We start from the raw sequence: 12,460 nt of genomic DNA, 5'->3' as shown, positions 1-12,460 counted from the left end.
CCAGGTATTCCTTAAAGAGGTGGGGTTTCAGGTGTCTACGGAAGGTGGTGATTGACTCCGCTGTCCTGGCGTCGTGAGGGAGCTTGTTCCACCATTGGGGTGCCAGGGCAGCGAACAGTTTTGACTGGGCTGAGCGGGAACTGTGCTTCCGCAGAGGTAGGGGGGCCAGCAGGCCAGAGGTGGATGAACGCAGTGCCCTTGTTTGGGTGTAGGGCCTGATCAGAGCCTGAAGGTACGGAGGTGCCGTTCCCCTCACAGCTCCGTAGGCAAGCACCATGGTCTTGTAGCAGATGCGAGCTTCAACTGGAAGCCAGTGGAGTGTGCGGAGGAGCGGGTTGACGTGAGAGAACTTGGGAAGGTTGAACACCAGACGGGCTGCGGCGTTCTGGATGAGTTGTAGGGGTTTAATGGCACAGGCAGGGAGCCCCGCCAACAGGGAGTTGCAGTAATCCAGACGGGAGATGACAAGTGCCTGGATTAGGACCTGCGCCGCTTCCTGTGTAAGGCAGGGTCGTACTCTGCGAATATTGTATAGCATGAACCTACAGGATCGGGTCACCGCCTTGATGTTAGCGGAGAACGACAGGGTGTTGTCCAGGGTCATGGAAAGGGCAGTCCTTCCCCGGGAGGAAGAGCAGCTCCGTCTTGCCGAGGTTCAGCTTGAGGTGGTGATCCGTCATCCACACTGATATGTCTGCCAGACATGCAGAGATGCGATTCACCACCTGGTTATCAGAAGGGGGAAAGGAGAAGATTAATTGTGTGTCGTCTGCGTAGCAATGATCGGAGAGACCATGTGAGGATATGACAGAGCCAAGTGACTTGGTATATTGCGAGAATAGGAGAGGGCCTAGAACTGAGCCCTGGGGGACACCAGTGGTGAGAGCACGTGGTGCGGAGACGGATTCTCGCCACGCCACCTGGTAGGAGCGACCTGTCAGGTAGGACGCAATCCAAGGGTGAGCCGCGCCGGAGATGCCCAACTCGGAGAGGGTGGAGAGGAGGATCTGATGGTTCACAGTATCAAAGGCAGCAGATAGGTCTAGAAGGATGAGAGCAGAGGAGAGAGAGTTAGCTTTAGCAGTGCGGAGAGCCTCCGTGACACAGAGAAGAGCAGTCTCAGTTGAATGACCAGCCTTGAAACCTGACTGATTTGGATCGAGAAGGTCATTCTGAGAGAGATAGCAGGAGAGCTGGCCAAGGACGGCACGTTCAAGAGTTTTGGAGAGAAAAGAAAGAAGGGATACTGGTCTGTAGTTGTTGACATCGGAGGGATCGAGTGTAGGTTTTTTCAGAAGGGGTGCAACTCTCGCTCTCTTGAAGATGGAAGGGACGAAGCCAGCGGTCAAGGATGAGTTGATGAGCGAGGTGAGGTAAGGGAGAAGGTCTCCGGAAATGGTCTGGAGAAGAGAGGAGGGGATAGGGTCAAGCGGGCAGGTTGTTGGGCAGCCGGCCATCACAAGACGCAAGATTTCATCTGGAGAGAGAGGGGAGAAAGAGGTCAAAGCATAGGGTAGGGCAATGTGAGCAGGACCAGCGGTGTCGTTTGACTTAACCTGTTGGGGGTAGGGGGCAGTATTGACACGGCCGGATAAAAAACGTACCCGATTTAATCTGGTTACTACTCCTGCCCAGTAACTAGAATATGCATATAATTATTGGCTTTGGATAGAAAACACCCTAAAGTTTCTAAAACTGTTTGAATGGTGTCTGTGAGTATAACAGAACTCATATGGCAGGCAAAAACCTGAGAAGATTCTGAACAGGAAGTGGCCTGTCTGACAAGTTGTTGTTTATCTTGGCTCTTTTTATTGAAGACTGAGGATCTTTGCTGTAACGTGACACTTCCTATGGCTCCCATAGGCTCTCAGAGCCCGGGAAAAAGCTGAATGATATCGAGGCAGCCCCAGGCTGAAAAACATTTACCGATCAGAGGACAATGGGCTTAGGCACGTGCACGAGTCGACCCCGTGCTTTATTTTCTTTCCTCTTTTTACCTAAACGCAGATTCCCGGTCAGAATATTATCGCTTTTTTACGAGAAAAATGGCATAAAAATAGATTTTAAACAGCGGTTGACATGCTTCGAAGTACGGTAATGGAATATTTAGAAATATTTTGTCACAACATGCGCCGTGCTCGTCACCCTTCTTTACCCTTTCGGATAGTGTCTTGAACGCAAGAACAAAACGCCGCTGTTTGGATATAACAATGGATTATTTGGGACCAAACCAACATATGTTATTGAAGTAGAAGTCCTGGGAGTGCATTCAGACGAAGAACACCAAAGGTAATAACATTTTTCTTATAGTAAATCTGACTTTGGTGAGTGCTAAACTTGCTGGGTGTCTAAATAGCTAGCCCTGTGATGCCGGGCTATCTACTGAGAATATTGCAAAATGTGCTTTCACCGAAAAGCTATTTTAAAATCGGACACCTCGATTGCACAAAGGAGTTCTGTATCTATAATTCTTAAAATAATTGTTATGTTTTTTGTGAACGTTTATCGTGAGTAATTTAGTAAATTGTTAGTAAATTCCCCGGAAGTTTGCTAGTTCTGAACGTCACATGCTAATGTAAAAAGCTGGTTTTTGATATAAATATGAACTTGATTGAACAAAACATGCATGTATTGTATAACATAATGTCCTAGGTGTGTCATCTGATGAAGATCATCAAAGGTTAGTGCTGCATTTAGCTGTCTTCTGGGTTTTTGTGACATTATATGCTAGCTTGAAAAATGGGTGTCTGATTATTTCTGGCTGGGTACTCTGCTGACATAATCTAATGTTTTGCTTTCGTTGTAAAGCCTTTTTGAAATCGGACAGTGTGGTTAGATTAACGAGAGTCTTGTCTTTAAAATGCTGTAAAATAGTCATATGTTTGAGAAATCGAAGTAATAGCATTTCTAAGGTTTTTGAAAATCGCGCCACGGGATTCAACTGGCTGTTGCGTAGGTGGGACGAATTCGTCCCGCCTAGCCCAGAGAGGTTAAGCTTGAATGGGCTAGTGATTGTGACAGCATGGAATTCAAATGAGGAGATAGACAGATGGGTCAGGGGAGAAAGAGAGAATGTCCACTTGGGAGAGATGAGGATTCCAGTGCCACCACCCCGCTGACCAGATGCTCTCGGGGTGTGCGAGAACACGTGGTCAGACGAGGAGAGAGCAGTAGGAGTAGCAGTGTTTTCTGTGGTAATCCATGTTTCCGTCAGCGCCAAGAAGTCGAGGGACTGGAGGGTAGCATAGGCTGAGATGAACTCTGCCTTGTTGGCCGCAGACCGGCGGTTCCAGAGGCTGCCGGAGACCTGGAACTCCACGTGGGTCGTGCGCGCTGGGACCACCAGGTTAGAGTGGCAGCGACCACGCGATGTGAAGCATTTGTATGGCCTGTGCAGAGAGGAGAGAACAGGGATAGACCGACACATAGTTGAGAGGCTACAGGAGAGGCTACGCTAATGCAAAGGAGATTGGCATGAAAATTAACAAAAAAATTGGGGAAGCGAGAGAGCAGGGCCTCCCTCACTAACAATTCACTGAAACACTAAAACGCTAAAATATAACTTTTCTAGCTACCACTAGAAATTAAAATTGATGTAAACTACAGTGGTTCAATGTTTCCAGGAATAGGCTCAAACTTAGTTAGATGACTTGGTACAGTATTCTTCCGTGAAAACCCACCTAGTGCACCGTGTCCTATGACGCCGTAGCTAACTAGCTAACTAGCATGCTAGCATCCTATAAACACACGGTTAGCACCAATACTTGGTAACAACAAGCTACCAATGGATCATTCGTGTCCGTGTCTAGTTCATAACGCAGAAGTAATTAAACGTTGGCTAGCTAACACAAAGTCAGTCCTGCTAGCTACACAAGTGGCCTACACATCTCGAATGTTCAGAAAGTTAAGCTTACGTTGCAAAACGCTTATTGACTAAAAATGATACAGCTAGCTGGTATGGTTAGCTAGCTAGCAGTGGACGCGTAGACTATGTTAGAAAATGTAGCTGGCTAGCTAACCTCGATAGTTACTCTGTACTACGCCTTTATCTTGATACAAAGACAACTATGTAGCTAGCTAACATTACACTAGTCAAATCGTTCCGTTGTAATGTATATAGTTTCTACAGTACTGCTAATTGGTAAAATACATTTAAACTCAGTTTTGTACAATTCCTGACATGTAATCGGAGTAAGAATTCCCTGTCTTAGGTCAGTCAGGATCACCACTTTATTTTAAGAATGTGAAATGTCAGATTAATATTAGAGAGAATTATTTATTTGTAATATTGCCTGTGTGTAGCTGGCTTTCCATTTGAAAAAAATTGGACATTGTAATAAAGTCTTTGTGAGCTGGTGTGGAGGAGTCAGGCGCAGGACAGCAGATATGAGTAATAAACGTAATTTACTCATATTCAGAAATACAACGCAATAATTTGAGCCCACAATAACGGACCGTATTACAAACAAACAATCACTAACAAACAAACATAGGGGAACAGAGGGTTAAATAATGAACAAATCATTGGGGGAATGAAACAGGTGTGTAAGACAAGGACAAAACAAATGGAAAATGAAAAGTGGATCGGCGATGGCTAGAAGGCCGGTAAAGTCGACCGCTGAACGTCGCCCTAACAAGGTGAGGGACCGACTTCGGCGGAAGTCGTGACAGTACCCTCCCCTTGACGCGCGGCTCCAGCAGCGCGCCAACACCGACCTCGGGGACGACCCGGAGGACTAGGCGCAGGGCGATCCGGATGGAGACGGTGGAACTCCCGCAGCAACGAAGGGTCCAAGACGTCCTCCACCAGTACCCAGCATCTCTCCTCCGGACCGTACCCCTCCCACTCCATGAGGTACTGACGGCCCCTCGCCCAACGCCTCGAGTCCAGGATGGCTCGAACAGTATACGCCGGGGCCCCCTCGATGTCCAGACGGAGCGGAGGAACCTCCCGCACCTCAGACTCCTGGAGTGGACCAGCCACCACCGGCCTGAGGAGAGACACATGGAACGAGGGATTAATACAGTAATCTGGGGGAAGCTGTAACCTATAGCATACCTCGTTCAGTCTCCTCATGACTTTGAATGGCCCCACAAACCGCGGGCCCAGCTTCTGGCAGGGCAGGTGGAGGGGCAGGTTTCGGGTTGAGAGCCAGACCCGGTCCCCCGGTGCAAACACCGGGGCCTCACTGCGGTGGCGGTCAGCGCTTGCCTTCTGCCGCCTCACGGCCCATTGCAGGTGCACATGAGCGGTGTCCCAGGTCTCCTCCGAGCACTTAAACCATTCGTCCACCGCAGGAGCCTCGATCTTGCTCTGATGCCAAGGTGCCAGAACCGGCTGATACCCCAGTACGCACTGGAAGGGGGAGAGGTTAGTGGAGGAGTGGCGGAGTGAGTTTTGGGCCATCTCTGCCCAGGGGACAAACGCTGCCCACTCCCCCGGCCGGTCCTGGCAACATGACCGCAGACACCTACCCACATCCTGGTTTACTCTCGCCACCTGCCCGTTACTCTCGGGGTGAAAACCTGAGGTGAGGCTGACCGAGACCCCCAGATGTTCCATGAGTGCCCTCCATACCCTGGACGTGAACTGGGGACCCCGATCAGAGACTATGTCCTCAGGCACCCTGTAGTGCCGGAAGACGTGAGTGAACAGGGCCTCCGCAGTCTGTAGGGCCGTAGGGAGTGTTGCCCTGTGAGGGAGGAAGATCCGTCAGGAAGTCCACTGACAGGTGCGACCACGGCCGTTGTGGAATGGGTAGGAGTTGAAATTTCCCTCTGGACAGGTGCCTGAGAGCCTTGCACTGGGAGCACACCGAGCAGGAGGAAACATAAACCCTCACGTCCTTGGCCAAGGTGGACCACCAGTACTTCCCACTAAGACAGCGCACTGTCCGACCGATGCCAGCATGACCAGAGGAGGGTGACGTGTGGGCCCAATAGATCAACCGGTCGTGGACAGCAGACGGAATGTACAGACGCCCAGCTGGACACAGGAGAGGAGTGGGCTCTGTACGTAACGCCCGCTCAATGTCCACGTCCAGCTCCCACACTACTGGTGCCACCAGGCAAGAGGCCGGGAGGATGGGAGTGTGATCCATGGACCACTCCTCTGTGTCATACATCCGGGACAGTGCGTCTGCCTTAGCGTTCTGGGAACCTGGTCGGTAGGACAGAGTGAACACAAAACGGGTAAAAAACATGGCCCACCTTGCCTGGCGAGGGTTCAGTCTCCTCGCCGCCCGGATGTACTCCTGATTGCAGTGGTCAGTCCAGATGAGAAAGGGGTGTCTCGCCCCCTCAAGCCAATGTCTCCACGCCTTCAGAGCCTTGACGACAGCCAACAGCTCCCGGTCCCCCACATCATAGCTTTGCTCCGCCAGGCTGAGCTTTTTCGAAAAGAAGGCACAGGGGCGGAGCTTCGGTGGCGTACCCGAGCGCTGAGAGAGCACGGCTCCTATCCCAGCCTCGGACGCGTCCACCTCAACTATGAACGTCAAAGAGGGATCCGGATGAGCCAGCACGGGAGCCGAGGTAAACAGAGCCCTCAGGTGACCAAAAGACCTGTCCGCCTCAGCCGACCACTGCAGTCACACCGGTCCCCCCTTCAGCAGTGAGGTAATGGGAGCCGCTACCTGACCAAAGCCCCGAATAAACCTCCGGTAGTAGTCGGCAAACCCTAGGAACCGCTGCACTTCCTTTACCGTGGTGGGAGTCGGCCAATTACGCATAGCTGAAATGCGGTCACACTCCATCTCCATCTCCACCCCTTCAGTGGAAATGCGGTACCCTAGGAAGGAGACGGACTGTTGGAAGAACAGACATTTCTCAGCCTTGATGTACAGGTCATGCTTCAACAGTCGACCAAGCACCCTGCGCACCAGGGACACATGCTCGGCGTGTGTAGCGGAGTATATCAGAATGTCGTCGATATACACTGATACACCCTGCCCGTGCAGGTCCCAGAAAATCTTGTCAACAAAGGCCTGGAAGACTGATGGAGCATTCATCAACCCGTACAGCATGACGAGGTACTCATAGTGCCCTGAGGTGATACTAAATGCCGTCTTCCACTCGTCCCCCTCCCGGATACGCACCAGGTTGTAAGCGCTCCTGAGATCCAATTTTGTGAAGAAGCGCACCCCGTGCATTGACTCGATCGCACTGGCGATGAGAGGCAGTGGGTAGCTGTACCTCACCGTGATCTGATTGATACCCCAATAGTCAATACGCGGCGCAGACCCCCATCCTTCTTCTTCAGAAAAAAGAAACTCGAGGAGGCAGGTGAAGTGGAGGGCCGAATGTATCCCTGCCCCAGGGATTTGGAGACATATATTTCCATAGCCGCCGTCTCCTCCTGTGACAGAGCATACACGTGACTCCTGGGAAGTGCTGCGTCTACCAGGAGATTTATCGCACAATCCCCCCGTCGATGGGATGGTAATTGAGTCGCCTTCTGAGAGCCAAATCGGCATATTCTGAGGGGATGCACACGGTGGAGACCTGGTCTGGACTTTCCACCGTAGTCGCACCGATGGAAACCCCTACACACCTCCCTGAGCTCTTTCGTGACCACCCCTTGAGAGCCCTCTGTTGCCACGAAATAGTGGGGTCATGACAGGCCAGCCAGGGTAGGCCCAGCACCACGGGAAAGACAGGAGAATCAAAAAGGAAGAGACTGATTCTCTCCTTGTGACCCTCCTGCGTAACCATGTCTAGTGGAGCGGTGGCCTCTCTAATCAGCCCTGAACCTAATGGTTGACTAGCTAGGGCATGCACAGGGAAGGGCATATCCGCAGGAACAATGGGGATCCCTAAACTGTGGGCAAATGAACGGTCAATAAAATTTCCAGTTGCGCCTGAATCTACAAGCGCCTGAATCTACAAGCACCGACCAGCAGTGTGCCCTCTGCGGCCACAGATGGTGCAGGGAATGGCCCCTCCTCCGGTCGCCCTAAGCGCAGCACCTCCCAGCTCCATGGGCGTCGGAACGGAGGTGCTGGGGGATGGAACTGACAGGCCCCGATCCGGAAGTCCGGGGGTAGCCAGCAGGTTGTCCAGCCGGATGGACAGGTCCACCAGCTGGTCCAACGTGAGGGTGGTATCTCGGCAGGCCAACTCCCGACGGACGTCCTCGCGCAGACTGCACCGGTAGTGATCGATCAGGGCCCTGTCGTTCCATCCTGCGCTGGCGGCCAGGGTCCGGAAGTCCAAAGCGAAATCCTGCACACTCCTCGTCCCCTGCCTCAGGTGGAACAGACGTTCACCCGTCGCTCGACCGTCAGGCGGGTGGTCGAAAGCCGCCCGAAAGCGGCAGGTGAACTCTGCGTAATGGTCCAACGCCGCGTCTCCTTCACTCCATACGGCGTTGACCCACTCCAGGGCTTTGCCTGAGAAGCAGGAGACGAGGGCAGACGCTCTCACGTTCCGAAGGAGCCGGGTGGACGGTCGCCAAGTAGGGTTCCAGCTGGAGTAGGAACCCTGGCATCCGGCAGGCATCCCATCATACTCCCTCGGGAGCGCGAGCCGAATCCCGCTGGGACCGGGTGAAGGAGGGGTGGACAGTGGGGTCTGCTGTAGTGGGACTGGTGGAGGCGCTGGAAGACCTCCTCCTCTCTCGCAACGATCCATCGTCTGCAGCACGCGATCCATGGCGGTGCCCAGACGTTGCAACATGGTTGCGTGCTGCTGGATGCGCTCCTCTACCGCCACAGGGAGGGCGTCTGCTCCTGCTGACTCCATTCGGTGGTTAGTGATTCTGAAATATTGCCGTTGTGTGTAGCTGGTGTCGAGGAGTCAGGCACAGGACAGCAGATATGAGTAATAAATGTAATTTACTCAAATATTCACAAATACAACGCAATAATTCGAGCCCGCAATAATGGACCGTATTACAAACAAACAATCACTCACAAACAAACATAGGGGAACAGAGGGTTAAATAATTAACAAGTAATTGGGGGAATGAAACCAGGTGTGTAAGACAAGGACAAAACAAATGGAAAATTAAAAGTGGATCGGTGATGGCTAGAAGGCCGGTGACGTCGTCTGCCGAACGCCGCCCTAACAAGGAGAGGGAACGACTTCGGCGAAAGTCGTGACATTATTTCAGCTTTTATGTCTTTCATCACATTCCCAGTGGGTCAGAAGTTTACATACACTCAATTAGTATTTGGTAGCATTGCCTTTAAATTGTTTAACTTGGGTCAAACGTTTCAGGTAGCCTTCCACAAACTTCCCACAAAAAGTTGGGTGCATTTTGGCCCATTCCTCCTGACAGAGCTGGTGTAACTGAGTCAGGTTTGTAAGCCTCCATGCTCGCACACGTTTTTTCAGTTCTGCCCACAAATGTTCTATAGGAGGAGGTCAGGGCTTTGTGATGGCCACTCCAATACCTTGACTTTGTTGTCCTTAAGCCATTTTCCACAACGTTGGAAGTATGCTTGGGGTCATTGTCCATTTGGAAGAGCCATTTGCAACCAAGCTTTAACTTCCTGACTGATGTCTTGAGATGTTGCATTAACATATCCACATAATTTTCCTACCTCATGATGCCATCTATTTTGTGAAGTGCACCAGTCCCTCCTGCAGAAAAGCACCCCCACAACATGATGCTGCCACCCCTGTGCTTCACAGTTGGGATGGTGTTCTTTGGCTAGCAAGCCTACCTCTTTTTGATCCAAACGTAACAATGATCATTATGGCCAAACAGTTCTATTTTTGTTTCATCAGACCAGAGGGCATTTCTCCAAAAAGTACGATATTTGTCCCCATGTGCAGTTGCAAACCGAAGTCTGTCTTTTTTATGGCGGTTTTGGATTAGTGGCTTCTTCCTTGCTGAGTGGCCTTTCAGGTTATGTCGATATTGGACTCGTTTTACTGTGGATATAGATACTTTTGTACCTGTTTCCTCCAGCATCTTCACAAGGTCCTTTGCTGTTGTTCTGGGATTGATTTCCACTTTTCGCACCAAAGTACGTTCATCTCTAGGTGACAGAACGTGTCACCTTCCTGAGCGGTATGACGGCTGTGTGGTCCCATGGTGTTTATACTTGTGTACTATTGTTTGTACAGATGAACGTGGTACCTTCAGGCATTTGGAAATTTCTCCCAAGGATGAACCAGATTTTTCTGAGGTCTAGGCTGATTTCTTTTGATTTTCCCATGATGTCAATCAAACAGGCACTGAGTTTGAAGGTAGGCCTTGAAATACATCCACAGGTACACCTCCAATTGACTCAAATTATGTCAATTAGCCTATCAGAAGCGTCTAAAGCCATGACATCATTTTTTGGAATTTTCCAAGCTGTTTAAAGGCACTGTAAACTTAGTGTATGTAAACTTCTGACCCACTGGAATTGTGATACAGTGAATTATAAGTGAAATAATCTGTCTGTAAACAATTGTAGGAAAAATTACTTGTGTCATGTACAAAGTAGATGTCCTAACCGACTTGTCAAAACTAAAGTTTGTTAACAAGAAATTTGTGGAGTGGTTGAAAAACGAGTTTTAATGACTCCAACATAAGTGTATGTAAACTTCTGACTTCAACTGTACTGTCAGTTTGTTGATATTTATATTATATTTTTTTAAGTAATCAACCCTTACTGTTAATTATGATGATGTGAGCTACTGTTGCTGAAATGCCAGGGCTTCATTTTTGTCACAGTCTGCCCCTGCATTTAGCAACTTTTCCAACTAAATTCTGCTGCAAATGAGAGTGGGTGAAGCTGTATAACATAAGTCACAGCAGAGGCGCACACACAGGCAAAGAAGTAAAAGGGGAGGGGATGTGAAGGGGGGAAAGGGTGAAAAAGCTACGTGGGGATCGCAGCCGTGCTGCAGAAAGGCAATTTGGTGATGTGACGTCTAGTGACAAATCAAGGAGCCAATTGCAGATCTCACTGAAAAATTGTTGGCAACACAGCATAGCCTGTCCCCATAGAAAGCAAATGTAGGCTTGGCGCAACAATGGGGCGAAACAGACGTGGTTGGCTTAGATTGTTGACAACACGCAAACCATATTTCGTCTCCAATGTTTTTTGAAAACATAAATACATTTCCACAATGAGCACTTGTCTCTCAAATACACTGTTACAGTTGTTGGTTAGCTAATGGATTTCAGCCATATTAGCGTATACGTGACATCAGTCAAAACACCTCAAGACATGATATCAGTAACAAGATAAGAGCTGAAACGAGCAACCTAGAATTCCCCAAATGCTAGCTTCTTGTCATTGTTGCAAGCTATCTGTCTATCTAGAATCACAACACACAAACTTCTGCCACATTGAAGCTTGCACATTGTTTTCGTGACATTGTCAGCTAACCCGTCTATATGGGGAAACATCTGCCAGGCGGCCAGCTAAACTGTATTTCTATTCATTCATTTATTATTCATAGAATGAATAGACAATGAATTATGATGAAGATGAAGGTAGCTAACAACAATCTTTAATCATACTAGGATGGAGGAGAGTCATTTTCCTGCACATGGTGAAATTCAATAGATATGGCCTAATGGATAAAGTCATGTTTCATGACGTTATAACAAGCAACACTGTGTGTGCTATCATATAATAGCTTTATTAAATGTAAAAAATAAGTTCAGTACATTCATGTCCATGTGGATCTGTGCATTAGGAGGAAAGTGAACAATAAAATATTGAGATATGCCATTAGAGGAAGTGTTAAGGATGCCAAAAAGTTTTGTATTGACTTTTACCTCAATAGCCGTGATTATAATATTGTCACCATAAGTATGAGAACCTCTGTAGATATACTAGGTAGTAGGCTACATAAAATATATATATAATTCTAATCAATGGGCCAAATCAATCGAATTTAATCAACAAAAGATATGAGTTTCACCAATGGAATACAGAGTGATAAAAGTGGAGAATGCTTATCTCTCTATGGTTACAACTATTGCTAAAGAGCAGTGACTCCACCGCAGTACTCAGATTTGCAATGATAATAACATGACAATACAATGTATTTGATCTTAGGCACGAAGGAAGGCCATTAAATCTATGAATCTCATTACCTGATGAAACAACAAGAGACACACCCTGTTCAATTTAACAGTCCAAAGTGGCAACAAAGTGACTTCATAACTTATCCTTCAGAAGGTATAAAAGTGAAACTGAGAAGAGTACTAAAGCAAAATTACAAAATGTAAAATTAAGTATAGTGATTGCAGGTTGATTCATATTTTAAATTTTCCATTATTATTAAAACTTAGATCTGTTTATTAATTTCTATCTAGTGCAAATGTTGCTCTTCTTCCGTCACAGTTTGTGTCTCCAAACAGATGCATTGTGAACAAGATGGCCGCCAAAGCTATGTATCTGAAGCCGCGATGGATTCGAGGCTGATGCTGTCTGCTTCGGAATATTCGTCGCTGTGGATTGGGATAGTCTCGATGCCAACCTTCCCCATTGCAAAGTTGATGAAGACC

General features: G+C 48.6%; 1 protein-coding gene across 2 annotated transcripts in view; it reads right to left on the bottom strand.

The window, feature by feature from the left end:
- Window positions 1-11,567: 11,567 nt before the first annotated feature.
- Window positions 11,568-12,460, bottom strand: part of abca12 (ATP-binding cassette, sub-family A (ABC1), member 12) — a 94,420-nt gene continuing 93,527 nt past the window's right edge. For both annotated transcript variants that reach the window (XM_045707784.1, XM_014173727.2), the window contains one exon: window positions 11,568-12,459. In XM_045707784.1, the coding sequence (XP_045563740.1) occupies window positions 12,343-12,459 (117 nt within the window). In that variant the 3' untranslated portion in view covers window positions 11,568-12,342. The remainder of the gene's footprint in view (window position 12,460) is intronic.

The sequence above is a fragment of the Salmo salar genome, chromosome ssa25 (assembly GCF_905237065.1).
Source record: "Salmo salar chromosome ssa25, Ssal_v3.1, whole genome shotgun sequence".
NCBI lineage: Eukaryota > Metazoa > Chordata > Actinopteri > Salmoniformes > Salmonidae > Salmo > Salmo salar.
Note: the sequence above shows the minus strand (reverse complement) of the source record. Positions and strands in the feature narration are given on the sequence as shown.